Source organism: Acinonyx jubatus, chromosome C2 (genome assembly GCF_027475565.1).
Source record: "Acinonyx jubatus isolate Ajub_Pintada_27869175 chromosome C2, VMU_Ajub_asm_v1.0, whole genome shotgun sequence".
Classification (NCBI taxonomy): Eukaryota; Metazoa; Chordata; class Mammalia; order Carnivora; family Felidae; genus Acinonyx; species Acinonyx jubatus.
This window is the reverse complement of record NC_069384.1, coordinates 80,327,005-80,351,758: the sequence shown is the minus strand read 5'-3', so window position 1 is coordinate 80,351,758 and position 24,754 is coordinate 80,327,005. Positions and strand designations below refer to the sequence as shown.

Sequence of the window (24,754 nt, the reverse complement as noted above, 5' to 3'; positions counted from 1 at the left end):
GGAGGCTGAGACATGGAGAGCAGACCCACACACCTGCAGTGTGAAGTCAACTGGTCTGCCAGTGCAGTCTAGGTTGACACCACCTGTCCTGCAGATGCGAGCCTAGTTGACATCAGCAGCTAAATACTTACTGTATGCCTCTGAGTTTTTATGAGTTGACCAATTTCCCTTGGAAGTATCTGGAGGAGCTCTATAAGGTTGAAAAGGTTGGCAAATAAAAAAGCTTTAATTATGGGAACAAGAAATGTTAGAGATTGTGGGTTAGTTAAGAGACCTGTCTGTACTAAAGTCTGCTGAGTGACCATTCAGCCTCCATATGTATGGATGGTTTTCAAAATTCTCTTCATTTATATGGTTCTATGGCTTATAAAGCACTTTTGCAAACATGATCATTAACCCCCGAGTACTGTGGTCATTTGACCCAAGTCTTGCCCAGGGCCCCTCCACTAGGATTTCAATAGCACCCCAAGTCTATCTAACAGTTCTTCCATTTTATAATGAAAATCACCTCTACATATGCTGGTCCTTCCAAATGGAGAGCTCATTTTATTCATTACACATTGCTTGGCACTCCATAGTTGAGCTTTTGTGAACATCTCACTCTTCCAGTGAACACCTAATGTTTCCCCATGCCATCACAAGTAAAAGCCAAATTTTCCTCATTGTCTACAAAAATCATTAATTGATATGGTTCTTTGCTTATCCACGTGATCTTATTCCTTTTTTTATCCACACTGGCCTCCCTGGTGTTAGATTTGAACAAGCCAAGGAACTTATTAGTCCACCAATATTCCTTCCCCAAACATCCATGACTTTCATCTCTCTACTCAAATGTCATATTAAATGTGGTCTTCCCTGACCTTTATAAAATTGAACACATAAACTGAATATAAGGTTAAAAAAGATGGCACCTGTGATCACTGCTTAGGGCTCTAAACTCATTCTAGCCCAACAATCGTTTTCCTACGAAACGCCAAGATTTAGGGTGTAATGTCATCATCACATCTCATAGTGGGGAATTAAGCAGCAACGAATGGAATGAATAATGGAAGACCCTTGTGCTCTATTCCCAATGTCACTTGTCCTTGGAGGCAGTGAAAGAATTAAAAAGGCACAAAGGACTCTTTTCTTCTCCAAGTTATTCACATTGGAGCCGAGTTGGATTATTACCGGCAAGACAGGCTCTTGGAAGTGATGTTTAGCCTACATGAATACTCAAATTTGATAATTTGATAAAGCATTTGCTTTATTACTAACCCTCCTATTCCGCTACTGCCAAGCAAGCAGTCACCCACAAACTGTTTTAGACCAACACAGTCGAGATACACACTACTCTTAGTTCTCACTGGGAAAACTGCTGTTCATCAGTCACCTGAGTGGGTCCTGAATATTAGTCTGATTCTGGTATAGAAGTGAGGGAGCCACCTCTACAAACCAGGCTCAGTAGGATGGGGGGGGGGGGGGGACCTGTGGGCTAAAATTAGTTATCAGCAAGCTTTTCTTAGAAGAGCTCAGTAATTATTTGTAAATTTTGTGGGTCACGTAGTCTGTCACAAATACTTGATGCTGCTATTAAAATAGGAAGGCAGTCCTATACGATGCGTAAATGAACAGTCAACGCTGTAAAAACTAGAAACAGGACACTGGCCGGATTTAGTCCAGAGGTGGTGTAGCTTGCCTACCTTTAGGAATTCAAAAACTGTTAAGATGCACGCATAGGAAGATTGCTTCAAAAATGTTCACTGTAATAAAACCTTTTTAAATTTCAGGTACAAAGTGCCTAATTAGCATGCGTGTTTAAAACCACCACTTAACATGCTCATGTCTCCATACTGGCAGAATTGACAGAAAATCATGTCTGCATTCTCTATTTCCAGAGCAACTACTCCTCTGCAATCCTGAGACAGGTATGACTTTTATTATGCAGTCCTAAATGGCTTCCATTTGGCCTTTATCCCAAAGAGGATCCCTCCTAGTAAATCCCCACAAAAATAAACAGAATCCTATTCCTCACAGATGCAAGCCCCAGTTTTGACTTTTGATCACAATAGTGTCTATCCTTGGTTCCCAAGTAGTTTAACTGCAAACCAGTATCCAATATTTCTGGTAAGTTTGGTTTTTTTCCAGTACAGTGTACAAAAGATTGTACAACCCCTTAGCCAAACTGAGAAGGTTCATATGCACAGGTGGTTACTTCAGATTTCTGGCCTCTTCTTCAAAGAGTTTAGTGTCTTACCTAAGACCTCAGTCTGTTGTCTGAAGTAAAACCGCTAGTGTGCATACTCTTATAGCAAATAATCTCTGTAAAATTTGTCAAATCCTGATACTGTAAATAAAATCCTGGGTGAAAATTTTTTTCCTAGTCTAATTCACTGTTTCTCCCCTTGAGCCTCTGCAGAGTTGAAATACTCAGCAGGAAATGAAGGTTGAGAATTGTTAGTTTAATCCTGAAGCATACTCAAAAAAGTTTTTTAATGTTTATTTTGAGAGAGATAGAACGTGAGCGGAGGAAGGGCAGAGACCGTGAGGGAGACACAGAATCCAAAGCAGGCTCCAGGCTTAGAAATGTCAGCACAGAGCCTGATGCAGGGCTTGAACTCACAAATGGCAAGATCCTGACCTGGGCCAAAGTTGGGAGGCTTAATTGAGAAGCCCAGGCACCCCCTGAGACATACTTTCCTTATGTAAGGGAATCAACTTAACATTTTGGAGGGCTTGGAGGTTCTCAAAGGCCTCCAAATAAACACAACAAAACCCAAAAACTTATGCCAATCGTTGGGATCTGACTTACTTCCTGAGTAATGTTTGCTTTCACAAGACCCTAGCAGGATTATGAACTTTAACTGTTTTAATTCAGCAGTCCTCCAAATTGACTTTACATTTGGTTTCAATCATCTCAGGCCTACAGCTGTAAACAATATTTTATTAGTACTGGCAGATAAAAACCTGGGTTATTTTTGCTTAAAGGCAAGAATTTCAAGACATTGACTTATCCTATCCCTAAATTATCCAATGTCTCTCCTATGGTTCTAGGTTTGGTCTTTAAATTGGTGTATGACAACAGTTAACCCAAAGGACTGACCAGATGACCACCATCACAGCACATGATGAACAGATGTATTTTGTATCCCAGAATACAAAAGGAGTCTCCACTCTTTAGCCCATCAAACCTGGTAAGTTCTAAATTTTCAAGTTCTGCTGCCTGCTGGTAGCAATTTATTATAGTCAAAATGCTTCCAGATCCAAAGGTCCAACTGATCACTAGGTTTAAAAAAACACCTTATTGGCAGGATAATGGGTGGTTTAGATGAATTAATTGCAAGGCAACACCTTCTGGGATGCATCAATTAGGCCTGGTTGCATTCCAAAGTTGCTCTAGACCTGGGGCTAGAGAGCTGGGAAACCTTTTTATTTCTTACCCCACATTCTGTAACAAGAGGTAAGAGTACAAGACTTAAGAGTTTGAGTAGGGCAGCTCAGTCAGTGAGCCCTGCACTAGATACCCACTATTCTCACACCGTTTTGGTGCTGGCCTACCTACCCTTCCGAAACCTAGGAAGACAGCTGGAAGTGGTACTATGCATGTTCCTTCATATACGTTCTATCACTACAAAACTATATAATCCAACCCTTTCTGGACCACATTCTACATCTCAGGGACCAACTGTTAGTCTAAAACTGGTTGAGAATAGATTTGAAACAATGTAGGAGGTACAAAGTGCCAGATGCTTATGAGAAACACAAGCATGGAGGGTGCTTTGGTGGCTCAGTTGGTAGCATCCGACTTCAGCTCAGGGTCATGATCTTGTGGGGTTCGTGAGTTTAAGCCCCACACTGGGCTCTGTGCTGTCAGCTCGGAGGCTGGAGCTTGCTTCAGATTTTGTGTCTCCCTCTCTCAAAAAAAAAAACCACAAAAAACCCACTGACAAAAACCCCACAAACATGCAGGAGTAATATTCTATGCATTTGACAGTTTCCAAAGTATGTGAGAGGCATGCAGGTGTGACACCCTGTGTAACAAATTAAGGCCTGCAAATACTGCCTGTGCACATTAGCTATAGTTTTTAAGCAGGCTCCATGCCCAACATGGAGCTTGAACTTACAACCCTGAGATTGAGTCACATGTTCTACCAACTGAGCCAGCCAGGCACCCTTATCACCATTACCAGTATCTTGAATCATCTGGTTACCCCAGCTGGCAGCAGAATGGCATCATGACTGAGTACAGACTGAGGATTGCAATCTGCCCACATTCAGTTCTTGGCATTGCCATTTTAATAGCTGTTAAGTTCTATCTGATGACTGCTACAGACTAAAGGAACTGATATATGTAAAGTGCTTTACAAAGTACCTGGGACATACTAATTTCAATAAATTACCTGTAACAATTTCCCTTGAATCCCTCAGGGTAAGTATGGAGACTAGACTAATATAAACACCATCCAAATGAAGATGACCACTCATGTACCTACTCCCCTCTTAAACTGGTTTCCCAGGAAATGTACAACTATTAAAAAAAAAAACCAAAAAATCAAAAAAAACAGTGAAGAATACATTTTAGCCCAAGGGATACTGTACAAGGGACTAAAAATTATTCTTTAAAAAAACCCTCTATAAGTAACAAGGTTAAAATAAAATCTTTTCTGTAAACTGAGTTGTACCAGCCTTTTACTCTTTTCATTTGCATTTATTTAAACACAGTTCTCAAAACATTTGAGTGAAATTGGACTTCCTTTGGTAAGCAAAGGACCTGAAAATAATATTTAAAAAATGAACAGGCAGTCTTCAGTTCATCCACAACACAGGTGTAGTGTTCCCTTCTCTTTTCCAGAACTCTGAAGCACTCAGTTTTTTCCATAGTCTAAAAGCTAGAAGAACAAGAGTACATTTGTGGTGGAATGTATTGTCACTTGCTGATAACTAGTTGAAATACCATTATCCCCTTGTAACAGCTTTAAGAAATAGCCTTTTAAAGGCATACATTATGTACCTCTTTTCTTATTCCCTGCTTTATATAATACAGATTACATAAAGGCTGACAAATCCACATTTATATAAGCATTAAGCATTTGCTGTATTGAAAGTTCCTTAGTTCTAATACTAGCAGTACAGGGTTACAGAGCATAATTTTTAACACTTAGTTGCAGGTATATTAAGTATAGTATGTTTCATGGATTGGAGGAAAATGGGTATTTTTGTATTGAAATTTGCTACTGACAACCTAATCTGAACAGTTCTGCTAAGCATTAATGTTAGAAAGAAAAGTAAAAACCAAACTTTATTGTTGCTTTTTACCATATGGTAGCATTTTACACACAGGCTTCGATCTTCAGAATACCCTGGATTCAGTAGAAAAACCTTTTAAATGAAGTTTTGTACAATAGAAACTTCTCAGCAGTCAAAATTTAGACTGTAAAAAAATACATGCAAAACATACTTTTCTGAAAACACTTAACTTTGAACAAAGCACCGAACTACACAAATGCAGAATGAAAACAGCATTTCAACTCCACCAAAAGTAGTCATCATAAAAGGTGTAAAAGTCACCTAACTTCACTAGGCACTGTTCACTTTTTAAACAGGAGACAATAAAAATATTGTCCACAAACAATATCCCAACTCTAGGGTAAATTTCAGAAAGTCTTCAACTTCATGCTTTAATAGCGACCTAGAAAGAAATAATAGTATTTCAGTAATGAAGTACATTTATCAAACATATTTTAATGTTGAGACTTTTAGACTATTCTACCATTAGAAAATTCTGTGCACCAGATTCTCTACAGGGAAACTAGAGAAAGACCCCTTTCACACAAGGGTTACATTAGAAATCAAAGAACAAATGTTAAATAGAAATAGCTGGGAAATCTAACTCAAGAGCTAAGGTTTTAAAGTCACTCAAATTTTCCTCGCTATACAAAACTTGCAAGCACTCCTAGAAAGAAAAGCTACAAATGGTGACCAGAATATATGTTTATATTTCAATTAGTAACAAGAATGAGAGATTCCAAGAATTGTTTGCATATACTTTCTTGAACCCTCACACAACTGAGGGGTAGTAGAGACTATAAATACAGATAAAACTACTTGAATTAACCCATTATCTGCTGCGGTTTGATAAACAAAAAATCAAGTTAAATACTTACGAGGTGAGTATGATCGAGACCTAGAACGTGATCTGTATCCTCCACGACTATAGTAAGGAGAAGGTGACCGCCTTCTGTAAACAAATGTCAAGACCGTCTAAGACTCACTCCACAAAGACTAGATGACATATACAACTTTCAACAGTCATGGTATTTCAAAGTCCGTTTTAGTCCTGATTAATAAAACCACTATTCCTAACCACACCATCATGAACCAACACCCAAATAAATTTTACTAGTACTTCAAAGTGGTTTTGTTTTGTCAAAGACAGAGTGACTTGAATATTCACTTGCTTATCCTGAGATGGTCATTAAAAGCTAACAAAACCTCAACAGTACAAGAAGATACAGTAATAGAGATGAAAGATACTATGGACCCTTGTAAGTGACCTTAATTTAAGCTCTCAATAAGGTACAAAAAGGTACCACTGAGTTCATTACCTAGTGTAAGCCTAATTCACATCTGTAAACACACACATGGAGTCATATACACAGTCACTGGTTTCAGTTACAGTATTTTTGTATTTCATACAATCTAATTTGTGTGATGCAACTTATAATTAACCATCAAAATACTTGTAACTAAATCTTTTATGTGAGCCATCTTACTGTTGTGTAGATTTAAAATCCTCTCCTGCCATACCTGTAAATCTGATCCCTGTCTTGAGCAGCTCTCCATCCTCCTCCTCCTCCACCTCCTCCTCTGTGAAGGCAGAAAAGTAACACATACTCATTTTTTAAGTTTTAAAAACAATGTATTACTAATGTAGTAAAGTTAGAACTCCCACAGAGAAGTGAAAGGTAGTTTTCTGGAAGTAATTAAGGGACTACATTTGCCACCCTTTTAACAAACTAACATAGAGCTCTCTCTGGTGGCTAAACTGAGTATCGGAACAAACATTTCTAAAGTAAATGCTCATCTGAATAAAAAATCAAACCTAAGACCTTAATCTTCCCATCCTCTGCAATCAATCTCTTAAAGTCCCATATAATTGGGCGCCTAGGTGGCCGAGTCAGTTAAGCGTTGGACTTTGGCTCAGGTGATGACCTCATTTTGTGGGTTCAAGCCCCGTGTCTGGTACTGCACTGACAATGTGGAGCATGCTTGAGACTCTCTCTGCCCCTCCTTGCCTTGCGCTCTCTCTCAAAATAAACTAAAAGTATGTTCTTTCCAAGACATTTTGCCAGGGATAAAATGCCAGACAATTGCATGCTTTAGGACTCACTTCCACATTCAACTTCTTTAAATATTCCAAACAGCATACAAAAAAAAAAAAAAAAAAAAAGACATTTACATCTCAATACCACACCCCAAAATAAGGTTAAGGAATCATGGTTAGCTGTTGTGGTCAATACTTATTGCACAATTTCCATTTTTACAAGCAATACAGGGTCTAAATTACCTGGTGCTGCTAAACCGAAGAATTTTACTTCATTTTTATCCTCAAAAGTATTCTCAGTATGATAGGTATTTCCCTAACCCCCTAAAAAAAGTCACCAATATTTAATAATAAACTCCAGGGGGGGTTCCTGTGTGGCTCAGTCAGTTATGCATGTGATTCCCTGATCTTAGCTCAGGTTGGGATCTCACCGTTCCTGGGATCAAGCCCCACACTGGACTCTGGGCTGACAGTGCAGAGCCTGCTTGGGATTTTCTTTCTGCCTCTCCTCTCCTTGTGCTCACTCACTCTCAAACTTAAAAACAAAACCCACCACCACCTATCTAGGGCTGCCTGGGTGGCTCAGTCAGTTAAGCATCTTGGTTTCCACTAAGGTCATCTTGATCTCAGTTTTTGAGTTTGAGCTCTGTGTCAGGCTCCACACTATCAGAGAATCCCTCCTCTACCTCTCCCCAGTTTGTGCAGGCTCTCTCAAAATAAATAAAACTTACACACACACACATACACACCAACCATTGTTACACTATTGTCCTTCAGTAGTTACTTCTTTGTATTCTTCTAAGACTTAGTTTTCCCTGTCTCCCTAGTGCATCACACATTACAGACACCAAAAAAACCAAACAAAAAACAAAAAACAAAAAAAAACAAAAACCCAAAGAAAAAAACCACTTTCTAAAGCAGTAACTTTAAAAATGTAGCATATGGGGGCGCCTGGGTGGCTCAGTCGGTTAAAGCGTCCGACTTCGGCTCAGGTCATGATCTTACGGTTCGTGAGTTCGAGCCCCGCATCGGGCTCTGTGCTGACAGCTCAGAGCCTGGAGCCTGCTTCGGATTCTGGGTTTCCCTCTCTCTCTGCCCCTCCCCTGTTCATGCTCTGTCTCTGTCTCAAAAATAAATAAAACATTAAAAAAAAAAAAATGTAGCATATGGAACTTGTCTTAAAAACAAAACAAGTACACAAAAGTGGAAAATCTAAAATATGGTCTAAAATTTTGATTCTATTGTCATGTTCAAACCAGGGATTTCTGTTGGTTTACAACTTGAGGTTTAAAAAAAAATATACACGTTAAGTTAAATTAACAAGACACGTAACCTTAAAATCTAGTTTAAACTCTAGTCCTAGATTTCTTAGTATAAAAAGTGATTTTATCAAAGACTAAAATTTACATATAGTGCTGCCTTAAATTATGTTGCAACTGATTCAGGAGAGGAGAGACTACGTTATTTCCTTCAAAATTTTAACAACTTAAACCTCGTATTGTGGTAAACTTACCTGTATGATCTGCTATAGTAGTCTCGGTCATCATAGCCTCGATCGTATCCTCGGTCATAGTAATCCCGACGGCGTGAACTTCCACTATGAATAAATGATATAGCTTCATAAAATACCATGTGGTCTTATCTTCATACATATGACTTTTATTGGGGTCTTGTGAGCCACACAGCTGAGCTCTAAGGACATAACTGGGCAAATGCTTCGAGTTATAACCTCTTTACTCTCGTCTACTGGGCAAAAATGAAGGTATCTACTCATTCCCTAATTATTAATTCACAGACAGGCCTTTTCTAACAGAGAAGTTAACTAGGCAGGTAGCATTATTCCTGTTTAAATTTTCACGGATATTGGATAAACACTGTCCTTTCTCTGCCCTTACAATATACATAAATGTATTTTAAAAATCTTTTGATTAAGGAATACACATTCTGCTAACTTGCATCCAACTAAAAGTCATTTGCTAATAAAGCCCATATATTTCCCTAGAGGAAGGGAAAGTAAAATCATTACTTGGAGAATGTGATTTGAGGGGGAAATTTAAAATAAATAAAGGGGGGGGGAGACCAACACAGATTTTTGTCAATTTAAACACCGAGAGGACAAGAGAGAAGCAGCCTATCATAGTCCAATGCATAAACTGAAGTCCCCTGTTTTCCACTGTTTAACAAAGCTAAAAAATGCACTTGAGTAGGATTTGTTCCATACCTGACTTTAATAGAATACTTAAGATTTCCTTATGGGAAAAATGGTCTAATCAAGAACATTAATTACCAAGCAAAGCCAGATATATGGCATTTCTGTATGATATGGTGGGATGTCCTCTCTCAGTCTGCAGCACAAATACAATGTTCCCACTGAATATGTTCTATTGAATACACTTTTAGCTAGTTAAAACAAAATAAAACACACAAGATGGGGTGCCTGGGTGACTCAGTTAAGCATATGCTGATTTTGGCTCAGGTCATGATTTCACCATTTGTGGGGCAGGCTCTGTGCTGACAGCATGGAGGCTGCTTGGGATTCTTTCTCCCCCCACTCTCTCAAGATATAAACTTAATAACACAGGGAAAATGATTTATACTGTGTCAGGACTGGATGAAATGCCAAAGATTCCCCCCAGTACATGTAGTTGTTAGAGGAAACGAACTCAGGTATCAATCTTAAACTTACTAGGTAGGTCTTCCCATGTAAATTCCTGGTGTTGGGGTATGTGGTCTTTTTGTTATAGAGAAATCAACTCTGATCCTACGTCCATCAAGCTCCATTCCATTGGCACGCTCCTTTGCCTTCGAAAGATATACTGAAAGTTATTATATACACCCTGGACAAAGCCACAAACTGTCCAATAACAGTAAGATATACTTTTATGAGAAATAAGATTTATAAAGAACTATAAATATACCCTATTTACAACGTAAAAGCAAAAATTATCCTTATTCAAGTTCATTGGTAGTTGGAAGTTAACAACAGGACTCATTTTACAAGGATACAGGTAAATTTTTACTTACTTCCTTGGCATCATCTACATTTTCAAAATACACAAAGGCAAATCCTCTTGACCGTCTAGACTGCTGGTCATATACAATAGACACATCTGCAATGGGGCCATATTTCGAGAACACTTCTCTTAGATCTCTTTCTGTAGTGTACAAGCTCAATCCAAACACTCCAAGACAACAGTTGGGATCAGGATTTGCCTAGAAATGGAAAGATGAATTTTAAACTTTAAAACTTATCATAAACCGAAGCTAAGAAATGTCACCAACAGTGAAAGTAGGGAATAAGTAATTGAAATTAATAACTAGTATATTATAGCAATAGCCACAAGCATTAAGAATGGGCAGAAAAAGACTCCAAAAACAACTTCAACCTCAGAATTAAACAAGGGGGGACGCGAACAGTGACTTCTACTTGTGAATACCAAACTGGCAGTTTTGTGAGGGAATATTAAAGGGCAAGTAGCCCAAGGGAGTCACCTAAGATTTATTCTACACATAAGAATAATTAAAATAGCATTATCTCTACAAGCCAGAGGAAAAAAAAGTCAGGGAAGATAAGCCTTAGTACCCGAAATAAACTCACCTAAAATTAAATGGAATAACCAAGAGAGTGTTTTGATGAGGTGAGTTACACCGTCCCAATATTTTGCTTACATGTGACTGACAGCCCTAACATAGAAAATACCTTTTAAAAAGACATTACTCAGAACACAAGGAGACCTCTAAGGAACTCATGTGTTCACTGCTAAAAGTCCAGTGTCAAATATAATCAGCTCTGATTTCAAAACAGAAGAGACAAAGTCCACTGCTTTAACAACAATTTTGTCATCTTACCCGATTCCCAACATGACGCCTGCGAGTAGACATGGGAGAGTGACTGTGGCTATGCCGTCTTCGATAATCTCGACTATAAGACCTGCTACGGGATCGTCTATGGGAGCGGGACCGAGATCTTGATCTTGTGTAATGCCTTCGTGAACTTCTTCTGGATCTAGACCTGTTAAGACAAAGGTTTCAAGAGTATAACTAATTAGCTGACAATAAGATACAGTTTCCAATTCTTCTAATAATCTATTCTAGGGTTAAAGTCCAAAAGGCGAAACATAATCCAGACATGTGATCAAGACTTTTCTGCTGTATCTACAGTCATCTCCACTCTACTAGGAAGAGCTCCAAAACCACTACTTGCTCTCTTCCATTTCTTAAAATAATTAAGATAAAGGAGATCAAAATTACATACTCAAGATCAATTAACATACTCAAAAAAACCCTTGATAATCATAAAACATGCAGCACTTCACACTAGCTTAATTTGTGCCCACCTCCCCCCTCAGAATACCACCCTGTTTTTTTTCAGCTTCTCCCACTTATGCCCACCATTCACTTAAGATAAAATCACCATCACCGTAAGTTTTCTCCAGCAGTGTTTTAAAACCAATCAATTGCTCCTAACTGGAGTGATCATATGAACTGTCATCTAAACCATACAGGACACATTGTAAGAGAGAAAAGAGGTGCAGTTAATTATGCCTGACAATAGGCATAAACTGGGGCTGTCCTGGGCAAACAAGGATGTATCGCCTACTCTTGACCAACATTAAAAAAAAAAAAAGTGCGCTGTATTAAGGTATTATTTTTTTTATACACATGTATATAATATTAGACTACACCTACTTATCAAGAATTAGTTATGAAAGCCAATGTCCTGCAGTCTGTCATACTTAAACTCCTAGTGAATCCTCACAATTCTCAAGAACTAGTATTACTAACTTGCCTTTTAAAGATAAGGAAGCTAAGGTGGAAAAAGGTTAAGTAATCTGCCCAAGCCAGAAAAAATAGAGGTAAGATTTGAACCCTAACGCCAAAAGCCCAGGTTCTTAACCACTTAGTCTTCTATCCCAGAACTTATGATTAAGTTCATTACTAGTACCAATATTAAATAAGCCAACAAATGATCCAACCCTCTCTATCTTCCTAATTTACAAAGCACACACCAATTTCAAAGCTAAGAGTAACAGAAGAAAATCCCAAGACAGTCTTTCTTACCTAGATTCAGATCTGGACCTGGACTTTGATCTGGAACGCCTGGAATCTTCCTTGGAGCGAGACCTTGCAGGGGTATGCCTTGCAGATTTCCCAGATCCATGAGCACTTCCACTTCTGGAAGCAGAACGGGATTCCTACACGTAGATGTCAAAAGTTTAATTTGTATACTTTCTGGGCAACTTTAAAAACAAATAAGCTGCTGTGAGATAAATGGTGAGGGAAAGCAATCCCCTTCCAAGATAAGAAAACATAGGTAAGGGCAGGAACTGAATATACCTCATATATTTACATTGCTCCAACTGACATAAGCCAATTTATTTGAACTTCCACCTTTCCTGGAGCAGGGATAAGAATTAACTGACCCCACTCTCCTCAGAAAGGGGTGCCAAAGCCAAGCAGTTAAGGGAACTGTCCAAGGATTGTGTTTTGGGATTGTTACTCCATAAAGACTAGGGTAAGAAAGAATCTTATTAACTATGACACCTATATCTTATACCTATTTTCAATCAAGTTGCCATCAATAAAACAAAACCCTATGAAAATCATAAAACTTACTTTAAAATGCTTTTGATTTTTTTCAGAAGACCTCACTTCTCAAGTTATATTTATTGAGTGGGAAAAGAGGCAAGGATGATCAGTTTCAAGTCCTAGCAAAAGGTAGAAACCTAGTAGAAAGGACCAGCTTGAAGGATACTAGACCCTAATTCCACCTAACCATGGTAGGATGCCCTTAAGAAGCTCAAATAAAGCAACCAGATGGAGCCACAGCTGAAAAGGCAGTGAACTGTGCAGAAAGAAGAGTAGACAGTGCCAGAGATCTAGAGCCTCCTCAGCTAAATGGAGATGAACCATGGCAAACTGATGGGGATTAGGGAGTAAGTAGCTAGGAAAGTTAACAGATTAAATCAGGGGCTCCTATCTAGGCTAAGGAAGGGAGAGTTCAGAATTGTATGTGAAAAAACCAAAGTCTAAGTAAGTATATACTGTATAGCCATAGTGTACCCAATCAAAACTAGACTAGCTGATAGTTAAGTGACACAGTAAGGAAGATCTCTAAAGAAACCAGCAAAGAGAATGGATAAAAAGGGTTGACTAGCTCATCAATGAGCAAAAGCACAGCCAACTTATCAGTATAAAAAGCATACATTTAAAGTAACTGAACCAAGGAGATGTTCTGCCAACGCACCAAAACAGACAAACCCCAGTGGATTCAGAGGAGAGAGAACAAAGCCACTCAGTCTGATAGCTAACTAAGGTATCAGCAGCTAGCAAGACAACCCTCATTTTAGGTTATCCAATTTAATGCAAATTAAAAGCATAAAGTCTGGTGAGTCTTTCCACCCAAGACGGCAGAAATGGCCAGATTCAAGAGGACCCAACATTACTATAGGGGTAATAATCTATGTCAAAGCTACTGGATAAAAATGATCACAGGAGACCTCCCTGTGTGGTAGACTTTCAGAATATTCTGGCCATTCTTGAAAGGATAGAATAGGATTATTTTAAATTACAGTTCATCAAACCTTTTTGGAATATAGAACACATTCCACATATGTGGTCTACAGCATAATGGGAAAAAATTTATATGCAATACAGAAGAAACTGAGTTTGAAGTTTAGAACAGGAAAGAGAGTAACTCTGCCAGTAAAAGGAGTTCTGGTCGTTAGGCCTGAAACAACTCTAGAAACTTCCCCAGTAAGATTTTAGTCATTATAAAACATGGAAGGGACATGGAATGGGACAGTCTCCTCTCCTTCCCCTGGAGTGACTATAAAGAGATTCAAGGAAAAAGAGGATACTGTTATTAATGAGAACAGCTGCCTTTAACAAGGAATGGTTAACGGGTGCACTCCATCTTAGGGGACCCCAATTAATCTCTTGGGGTTCTCCGGCAGAGAGACATTTAATACTCTGCACAGAGACATTTAAAAGCACACTCCACCTCCCTCCTCTTCTTGGACAAAGTTCTCAAAAATAATGGTGTGGTTTCTGACATCTTTACCACAGGCAAAAACTAACCTAGAAGCAAAGAGATAAATTGAGACCCCCTAAATTAACTGTCTTTGTTTATCTCAATGCTAGAAAAATTACTTCATGGAATGATTATATAGCTTTTAGTGGAAACCAAAAGAAAACAATTTACCCTGGAAAGGAGAGCAGAGTGCTCAAATAACTCACAGTAACAGTTAAAAGATTATCAATCAAGTAGTTAAATCCATCAGCCTAGGAATCAAAATACAAAGGAAAAAAGGGTAGAAAGTCAAGATCTCTTAAGCCTCTGGCTTCATTAAGCAGAAAAGCCTTATTCTAACCTGCGTTACCAGTCCATCCACTGAGAGAAGAGCCAGCACTTTTAGCCTAGGTCATAAGCCTTATGAAGCTTCTCATGAATTTCTATCTCTAGGGTCAAAGATACAGTATTTACGAAATTATGAGCTTTTTCTCTCAACCTCTAAAATTAACTATCTGCAGACATATTTTGTAAGCAATCGTTTCTTAGACCAGGAATAGGGGAAACACCAGCCAGAATGCAAAAATTTCCCCTTCTACACATTTGGTTAGGCTAACACCTAAATAATGCCTCCTCCTCCCTTTCTGGTCAGGAATATTTCTTAAAGAATTTAAACCCCTTTATGGTTATGTTAGCCATTAGCTATTTTGGAAATACACATTCAAGGAAATTTAGCTCGAGAAAAAAAAAATGAGACCTAAAATTATTAGCCAAATCTAAAAACAAAGTTAACTTTAAACCTTAATCCACAGGCAAATCTGCAAACCCAGCTGGGAAAACCTCCACACAAGGAAAACTTGAAGTCCAACTCTTAGGGCTAAAACGTTTTAAGTGTCAGCACATTAAAACCGTACCAAAAACACTTCTCTGGACATCAATACCTCAAGAAAAAGGATCATGAACTTACAATTAGCATAAATAACAAAGCCAAAAAATTCCCTGAATTTCTGCTCAGGGAATCATTTCTATAGACTGGATCTTAGTCATATTCTAATATACAACTTAAAGGGAACATGTCACAAAAACTAACTCAGCCTTTCAACAAAATACCTTTTTCTGCATCTTCCTATTCTGAGCATGACAGTATCTTAGAAAAACCTTTTGAAAGAGATGAAGGAAACCAAAAGATCTGGAACCATCAAATCATTAGGTTTCTCCTGTATTAGAAACTGGATGCAGTAAATTAGATTTTGAACAGTGGCTCTTAGAGGTATACAGTAAACCTACACAGCATTTAAAAATACAAGTCCCTAAACTAGAGCTTATTCTAATAACTCTGGAGTTCATCTTCTACATTTGTTAAGAGCACCATACATGTTTATAATGCTAACTAAGTCTCATTGATTTACTCAATTTCAGAAATTTTAGGCTTCCTACCTACTGATTTTTCTTGGTGAAAGTATCTTCGTGGAACCTTGTTTCTCTAGTTTTCTCTGCCCCACCTGCCCCAGGACAAGAGGCCTGTCTCCCTCTTACTTCCCCAATAGGCAGAGCAGGGCTGAGAGGAGGCACTGTCAGACTCAAAGATGCCTTGGTCAAGGGGGGGGAGGGGTGGGGTGGGAAGAGAAGAAAACCCTGAATGGATGCAATGGTCTATGGGCATCAGCGTTTATTTTTGCTATACATCTATCCAAGCTTAGGCCATATAATCAAATTCCAAAGTGCTTTCTTTCCATTTAGAGGATTAATAGGTTTTTCCTCTTTTAGACCCCAAGGGCCTTTCAGGAATTCATGGACTTGAACAGAAAGTATCAATTCACCTCTTTTTTTTTTACCTCAGCTCTCTGCCTAATCTGTAAGTAATTCAGAGCGCAAAATTAACGTTATTAGTTTATACGTGGCAAAATTTACAAACTAGTAATTGGGGCAAAGCAAATGCTGGAAACTACTATGAACTGAGAATAATTTTCTTCTCCTTGCAAGGCAGAAATAATTATAAAAAGCACAAATTTCATATTGACAACTGGCCCTAAAATGCTAGAAGATAGATCCTTTTAGATATGCAATTTAAACCACTTTTTCCAAGAGCTAGAAGACCTGACAACTCTGTTTTTTTAGGTTGTCTTCATTTCAGGAAGAAGTGATACCCTTGGCTTTCCCAACAGAGAACAACTACTGGTTAGCTACCACTGGGTATTATTTTGACAGTTCACTTGTCCTATCCAACAGAAAGTAACATTTCGCTAACCATCATATTCTTTTATTCAACTAAAACAAAACACGCGGAAGGGGAAAGGACAGACCTTTAGGGTTTATTTTTCACAGTAAGTGGTCCGAGTGAGGAACCAAAACTAAGTTACTTTATAATCTATACCTCTCACGTCATTGTAACAGTTAAATTTTAACAGCAGCAAATGAGAAAAAGGGAATAGAGCAGTTTTCTGAACAACTACCACTATTGCCACTTTGAGTTAGAGATCCTGTTCACTTATGTGACCCACCTCATTGTAAGGGAAGCTAATATATTTTCAGCAGTAATCCTAGTCATTCAACTGGAACAGGCATTAAACAGAAGAAAAGAATCATCCTTGTGAATTTAGAACCTGCATCTTAAAGTTAGGGCCTAATTGGTCATAGGTTTCCCCTATGCCATCTAGAAAGAATTTTCATAAATGCCAAAAGGAACTATCCTCTTCACTGGTTTGCTTCTATAACCATCCTGGTGACATTCTTTGGGAAAACTACGACAAACTTAGAAAACATTCTACTATATATTGCTCAGTACTAAAAGATAGGGGTCAATGAATCTTAAGAGTCCATGGAGGTGGCACAGACCACCAATCCCAACTCTGGAGGTACTCACTCATGGCCCAGGACCAGCAGCATTATACAAAAAAATCTAGAGAGACAACATGAAGCCAACTGTTACCCATGCTGGAGAGCTCATTCCTGCCTCATATTTGACTACAAAGGGTTATTTTTTAAAATTGCATTTCAATCATTTGACTAAGAAGTTAAAATTAGAATTACCTAATTTAAACGTTTCCCCTGGAAGGCACTTCTTTGCCCTGTATATATTTTCTTCTATTAAACAAATAATGCATGCATGTTTAGCAAAATATACAGGGACACATAAACAGACTAGTAATTACTTAGCGTAGTGCTTTCTGATTCCAGATTACTTCTTATCTTAACTTCATTTTTATTTCTTTTCTTCATTCTTCCGTTTCAAATTCTGACTTCTTTCATCTTCCCCACTTCACACAAATTGCTCAATATTCTACAAGTGGGACTTCTGGTCTGATAATTAGCATGCATTCTTTCTTTTATTTTTTCAAATTTCAGCTTCACTTATTCCTGAGCTTCAAATACTCATTTATAAAACTTGTCAAATGACGACTTCCGCATTTTCCTTCTTCAACATTAACCTTAATAGAAAAAGAACAGGATGAAGAATATTTTAAAACTCCAGGATAAAATCCAGTGCCAAACTGAAACTAGAAAAAAAAATCCCTCTTTTTGGATTAAAAAAAACAAAAAAACCCTAGAATATGCAGCTCAAAAAACTGAAACTAGCTTCCTGTTGGTTCTAAAATATACTAGGTAACCAACCTCATTCTCATTATCTACTTCAAATAGATTTATCATGCTTAAGTTGAATGCGAAGTGCGCAACTGAACATTTGCTGTTCATCTAACATTTAAGAACTTTAATTACATTTCACACTTCTTATTGTATTCATCAAGAAAATGTTAAGTGTCAAAAGCACAACTCTAGTCAAAAAGTGACACATTAATACAAAAGTGCAAGAAAGGAAAGCACGGACAATTCATTTGTACAATGATGACAAAGCTCGGGGCTGGACAGGTTTACAAATTGTGACTTGTCTAGATAATAGATAAGGTAAAGATATGTAATGTCACACATTTTTGTACTGCATATTTAAAGAGCTCCATAGAAGACAATGTCAGGGAATCAGAAAATTTGGACTAAAGTGCTCAAAACCCACCCCTAGAAAGCTGCTCTAGTGAAATTTTAAATATGAATGGTCCGACTACTAAATTTAGCACTAGAACCATAAAAAGACAAAATCAGATCAACCAACTACTATATCCAAGTAGTTATGAAAGAAAGCAAACGAACTTGAATCCAACAGTGAGGTTTTCAAAGAATTTTTGTAAATTCCCCCTCAATAAACAAACGTATTAAAATCTTATGCAGTCCAAAGGAGAAATCCTACTTTTTAAGGTGGCAATATTGGGAAAAAATTATAGCTCACCTCCTAAAATTATTAAAAAAAAAAACAAAACCCAAAAACCAAAACTCAATCATCACTTAACAGATCAATAAAATGTAATAGTGTCTGTTCAACACCCTAAACAAAATAAATACTGCCTCACAAAACATTCTAGTTCTCCCTGTTATCCTGTACCTCACTTGTCAACAATTTACTAGTTTATTTTCTTTGGGGGTGATTGGGGCTAAAGCTTCCTTTAAAAAAAAAAAGAGAGAGAGAGAGAGAGAGAGAAAACAAAGTCTTTATAACTTATGTGGGCATGAAGACAACCATGGCTATAGTGGCAAGTGTTGTGATGCCTTTCCTGAGAAAGTAAGCATAATTTTCAGTCTCGTTTTTTTGTCGCTGAAAGTCAATTATTGTTTAACCCAGGAAAAATTTTAAATAGCTTTTTAAGGGAATCACAGTAATTGATTTCCTTTTAATATCCATCACTAAAATGTAATGGGATATGTTTGCTGGCAGCACAAAGGTAATCGTGGAATCAGAATGCCCAAGCAGGTTTCCTCTTGGGGCCTCTTAAAGATAACATACAGAAACAGGGCTTTAGATGCACGAAATACTGGAATGGAGGCCAAAGCTCTATGTATTGGAACTTTTCAATATGGATGCCTTCCTGCTTTTATATTTTATTACCTCTTCCAAACCATCTTCCTCCTTTTATATTCAAAGACCAAAAAACATGTTGCTAGATAATGTAAATATTAGGTTTATTTTAACTCAACTACTGAGCTCAAGTGGCCACTTTAATGAAACCAGACGACCAACTACTGGGCTTAATGTTATTGCCCATTTGGTGAAGAAATAAGCAGAAACTTCCATCAACATAATTTTTTGTTAGAACGACTCTAGGGACTAGAACTGAATTCAAATAACATTAAAAACATGTACAAATCCAGTAGGTTGCTAACAAGGTAATATTTAAAAAATTGGGATGAGACAAAGAAAAATTGGTTGATCCTGCTATATAAAGGTTAATGCTCATACTAATGGACTGTTTTTATTTTTCTGTAAACTCTACCAGAAGGTTGGGTGGAGAAAAATACTCCAAAGACAGAATATTTTCTGGAAGGGGGGAAAAAAAAATCTGACTTACCTATATCAGTTTTAAGCCCATCTCTTGCATCAATAATATTGACTCTAAGAAGGGGCTCATGCCTTCTGCAGTATTGGGCAGTCTATATTAGTCAGAGTAGCAATCTGAAAATAACCTCCACACCCAATCCAAAAAGATTTTTGAGAATTTAGAAACTCAAATTTGCTATTCTAGTGAACTTTTTTTGGCTTGCTTAAAAACAAGACTAAATGAAAACAAGATCTAAAATTCGATGTAACCCATAACCCAAAAAACTAAACTGGAAAAAACACTTAAAATTCCTAAACACTAATCACTATCCCTTCTAGAAAAAATTAAATACAATTATGTATGAAAACTGAACATAACACAGAATGCGAAGGCTCTAAAAATACTTCTCTTGGGCAAAATGTTAATATTTATCAATTAGGTTCTGGGCTTTGTTGGAGATAAAGGGGAAAGGTGAATGCTATTAATCAACATCTCACCATCTGAATTCCTCTTTAAAAAAACTGTAGTACTTACCTTGTTATCACTTGTAATTTCAGTTTGAAAATGCCACCTTCTAGTTCCAAACAACATTAAAACATTCTTAGTTAAAACCAAGAAAAATATTCTTCAACCTGGTTTTTTCAAGAGACTCATACCTAACCAGACTCAGTGAAACAATGCAAACTATTTCCTTTCACTTGACATTAATTCAATCCTTTATTAAAGGAATGTGGTGCAATGGCTGCAATTCTTTAGAAAGAAATAGATTCAGATGGTTCAGTTTTTGGAAATCAGAATTCAGAGTTAGGGGCCAAAAACAAAGACTACAGAAAGACAACCCAAGATTAAGCAGAAGAGAAAAACTGCAGAAAGCTGAAAGGCAGTTTGATGGGATGGTATCCGGATACTACTCATCTCCATAAAGAGTAAGACTAGATAATGTACCTACAGTGCAAACATTATTTCTACAATAACTATAGCCAATATTCTACCAGAATATGTTCTTGAACTGCTTGCTACTGTAATCTTGACAGCAAGGCAGAAATTAAAACCACCTGTTCATATAATAGTGTTTCCTTATTTAGTTTCTGGATTCTCTGAGTATAGACTTATTTGTAGAAACTAAAGAAATTACATTCATTAGAAAGGCAGAGCATTAAACCAGTGTCAAGACCAAACACACAAACATCGCATACTCTAAATAGAATACTATGACCATTACCAGGCCTTAAAGATTACCCCCCTCAATATTCCTATGCACCTACAAACTAGCCACCAACAACTCTTTTTATGTTCTTATTTGTCCATATTATGACATAACTGCTAAGACTTTTTGCAAAGGGGCTGACTGGTCAACCCTTTTCCCAAAAATATTTGCCAGCAACTTTTGGAAAGTACTGGAAGAGAAGTGAATTTGGGAGATGAAAAGTATTTTATTTTGCATGGGTTTGCCTACATCAAATAAGTTAACTCTAGATAGCAACAGACTTTGAGTTAAATCGATCACATGAAAAAAATGTCACAATAAAGGTAAAAGCCACTCTGCTATAATAGTGTGACATGAACCACAAAAATTCTGCAACTTATCCTAACTATGCATTTAAAAGAAAATAAAAGGACACACTGAACCAACAGTTCTGTTCGTATATTCGTTCACCCAAGAAGTAAAACCCTATGGGTGACCAGATGGACGACCATTTATCACACACCTACAGTCTGTTTAGGAAAGAAACTTCTGAAGTCTAAAGGACTGGGGGGAAAAAAACTTCCAGAATTATGCTGGGGATATGGGAGTGTCTGGATTCTGGATAGCCAAATGAAGGGACAGGCTGGGGATGAGTGGGGTTCCAGCCAAACTAAAGAGATTTGTATTTTAAGTGATTACATTAACAATACAGATTAGGCTTGTTTTAATGATTTACATTAACAGTTTGAAATGTTTGAGGGCCTAGAGCTGAATTAATTTTTCAGGCTTCAGAGAAGCTATTCATACCAAACATGTCCAAGATTATTACCCTGAATGCAACTTTTTCACTGCTCTCAGGCACTGTCAAAAGAAGGTTTTTTTTTTTTTTTATAGCCAGTCAGACCTATTATATACATCATCATTTTTACAGCATTATATCTGATCTGTTCCATTAAGCTTCAGGGTTTTTGCCAGGCACTCTTTAGGAATCCAAACTTTTTTTTTTTAGGCCTAGTCTAACCTCTTCAGTTTCCAATTCACCAATTGCAAAGCAATCTACACACAAAATAAATGCCAAACAAAACGCAGAAGTATGCCACAACTTGAAAGTTTAGAAACCTTTCCAGGATCCAAGACTCTTACGTAAGAAATACATCAATTTCTAATATACAGCTTGAAATTATTTTGTAACTTTCCTTCCATAAGATTTTGGTGAATAAATCTACATAAACAAGATTATGGAAGAAAGCAGATGTTCAAAAATGTCAAATTATTTGGATGACAACCTCTCTTGAACGGTCTCAAGCCAGGAACCTACTTCCAACAATTGTTTCCTCCCATATGTAAAATAGGCCCAAATATTATTTTGGGGCAAGTTTCGTCTTCACAAGCACATGATTGCAAGTAACATTAAGCTATGTTCAACTGAGAGCTTTTCTCAGAAACCGGCCATTTTGCATCCTCTCAATAGTGCAAATAGTACCCAATAATTGTTCAGAAAACAAAAGACTTAATAAAGTCATCATTTGCTTTCCAATCCAAATACAGTTCAACAGTGTAGTCAACCGGCAGAAATCAGAAATCACAGCTTTAACCATTTGTGCGCTCACTCCAAACTTTCTAACCGTAAGAAAGCAAAGGTATAAAAATAATCGTACACGTTTTGGTAATGTTGGGATCAAAAGCTTAGGGAAAAATGAAAAAAGCTAATATTCCTCTGAACAGGGGGTCAAGCCTGATTATCTCAGACCAAAATCAACCAGATTTAGCTCCCAAGTTAAACAGTAATTTCGACAATGTTCCAGGAGCTATGATAGAGGTTTCTAAAAATGCCTTTCTAATGAAAGGCCCCAAATCTTTTTATAAGAGTTTGCTAAGATACTTGAATAGATTTACCTGACTGTTAACGGAGATCTTACGATGGCCCTAGAAGAAAAGGAAAACCTACCAAACTGTAAAAGCACCCCCACGTATTCCTACCAAGTAAAAAATCAACTTCCTTCTTCAATAAAGTTCTCTACAACCTCGAATGTTAAGATTCTGGCAAGTTTTCTATTTTTGCATCATTGTTAGTACCCACAGCCTCGCAACCAGCTTTACATCACGTTTTTTAAGCCCGGAAACGGTCTTACTCCTCCAGTTAACATTCACCCAACTCCACATGAGAGGTGGAGGCTTTAAAAAAAAAGAAAAGAAAAGAAAAGAAAAAAGGTGTACCAACAGAGTAGTGGTTCACAGATTTAGAATGCCTCAAAACAAAAGGAAATAACGGCGCCACAAGTTGCCCGCCAGTTCCTGCTACACAATCCCGTGAAAAATACCTACTCCATGAAAGAAGAAAATCTCAGCGGCCTCGGGGTCTAGTCTATTCGGATACCCCGATAATGACTTTTCGTTTGAAAGCACTTTCGGTATCAAAGAGAAACACTCCATTTAGGCCGAACACAAAGCGCGCGCGAAACCACCTCTACCGGGCCCAGAACTTGACTACCTCGGATTAGTTTCCCCCACCGTAAGAGAGGTCCCAAGAACTTCCTAGATTCCATCACTTCGGGGTCCACAGACGATCCTTTCTTAACCTAAACGCCGGGCGAAAACCCTCTGAGTAGGTTGCCTCTCTTTCTCCCCCCCCCACACGGCCCACTGAGGCGCGGGCCCGCCTTGGACGCGCGGCTTCTCCGCCATTTTGTGCCTCTGGCAGCCCGCCCGGCCCGCCAGCCCAAGATGGCGGCTGCGAGGCTTCGCAGGAGAGCAACGGCGAAATGAGATACCGCTCCCCTCCCCCAACACCGAGGGGACGCAGCGGCCATTTTTAAGCTTTCCCCCTCTCGTAACGGAAAAAAACCGCCGTCTTGGGTAGGGAACTACATAACCCCCCACGGCGGCCTCCTTCACGACTAAAGACACTCTCCGCAAGGGTTTTTTAGACCCAACTCCCTTCCTTCCCAGCCTCAGACTTAGGAGCCTAAATCGCCTCTGTCTCCAGGTCTGAGGCCGACGGGCCTGGAAGAGAAGCAAGCTGGGACCACACAGCCGCCCCCTGCACCATCTCTACGTACCCGCTCGCCGTAATTCTGCTCGCCGCTGTCGCTCATGACTCCTAGCTGCTATCGCCGCTCGACGTGCTTCAATCGAAGCTGCCAACCTCTTGCGCCTTCTATATAGAGGCTCCGCCGCAGCCTCGTAGAACGCACAAGTTCCGAGCCGCTGAGTACCGAAGCGCTCCGCACCGCCTCCGCACGGGCTCTAAGTCTGCCGGACGTGACGCGGCGCTCCTTAACCCGGCCCCTCCCCCTTTCAGAACGCGCGCTTTCTTGGCTCCGCCCCTCCGCGCTCTGGCTCCTCTTTCTAGCGTGCCGCGTCCGGAACCGGACGTGACGTAAGTCCCGCGCCTCGCGCGGCCCTACCCCTATCTTTGGGTCTCAATGAGGCGGGAAAGTGAGCGCGCTGGATGGTCTGACCGAGAGGTGGTCGCCAAGGGGCGCAGTGACACCAGCCACGCCTGAATGTGCTGGAACCTACCAGGGAAACTGTCGTGGCGGTGGGAGGGAGGAGATGCCCTCCTTTTCGCCCATCCTTGAGTCCTTTCTTCTGCTTTATGAGTTTTTGTCTTTTATTCTGCCTTCCTTTGGTTGGAGAGGGTGGATATCCGTATGCTAGGTTCCTTGCTTTACTTTGCGTTTATTTAGCTTCAATTGTAGATGTTTTCTTCCTGAGTAAACTTTCATTTGAGCACCTATTAAATGCCAAAGAACTTTATCAGATCTTGATGTGATGAAATCAGGCACAATCTCTATTCTGCAGAAGTTAGTGGTCTAGTGAGGGAGAACCGTTAAACACGTTTGTAAACTATGATTTTAAGTGCTAGAAGCATGTACTGCTATAGTGAT

The 24,754-nt window shown here is 38.7% G+C and overlaps 1 protein-coding gene across 3 annotated transcripts; it reads right to left on the bottom strand.

Annotated features, from left to right (window-relative positions):
• Window positions 1–4,666: 4,666 nt before the first annotated feature.
• TRA2B (transformer 2 beta homolog) lies at window positions 4,667–24,134 on the bottom strand. Of its 3 annotated transcripts, none has more exons than XM_053221108.1 (9): window positions 23,924–24,133; window positions 12,365–12,498; window positions 11,153–11,315; window positions 10,328–10,516; window positions 9,990–10,105; window positions 8,817–8,900; window positions 6,787–6,846; window positions 6,144–6,214; window positions 4,667–5,668 (listed from the first exon to the last, which is right to left on the bottom strand). In XM_053221108.1, exons 1-9 carry the CDS (start codon window positions 23,957–23,959, stop codon window positions 5,658–5,660), a joined length of 864 nt encoding a protein of 287 aa, XP_053077083.1. In that variant the 5' UTR covers window positions 23,960–24,133; the 3' UTR covers window positions 4,667–5,657. The 3 variants fall into 3 exon arrangements, with proteins under 3 accessions (XP_053077083.1, XP_026917044.1, XP_014919815.1); XM_015064329.3 differs by having other exon boundaries at window positions 5,247–5,668; window positions 6,144–6,217; window positions 23,924–24,132; XM_027061243.2 differs by lacking the exon at window positions 12,365–12,498 and having other exon boundaries at window positions 6,144–6,217; window positions 23,924–24,134.
• Window positions 24,135–24,754: the final 620 nt, after the last annotated feature.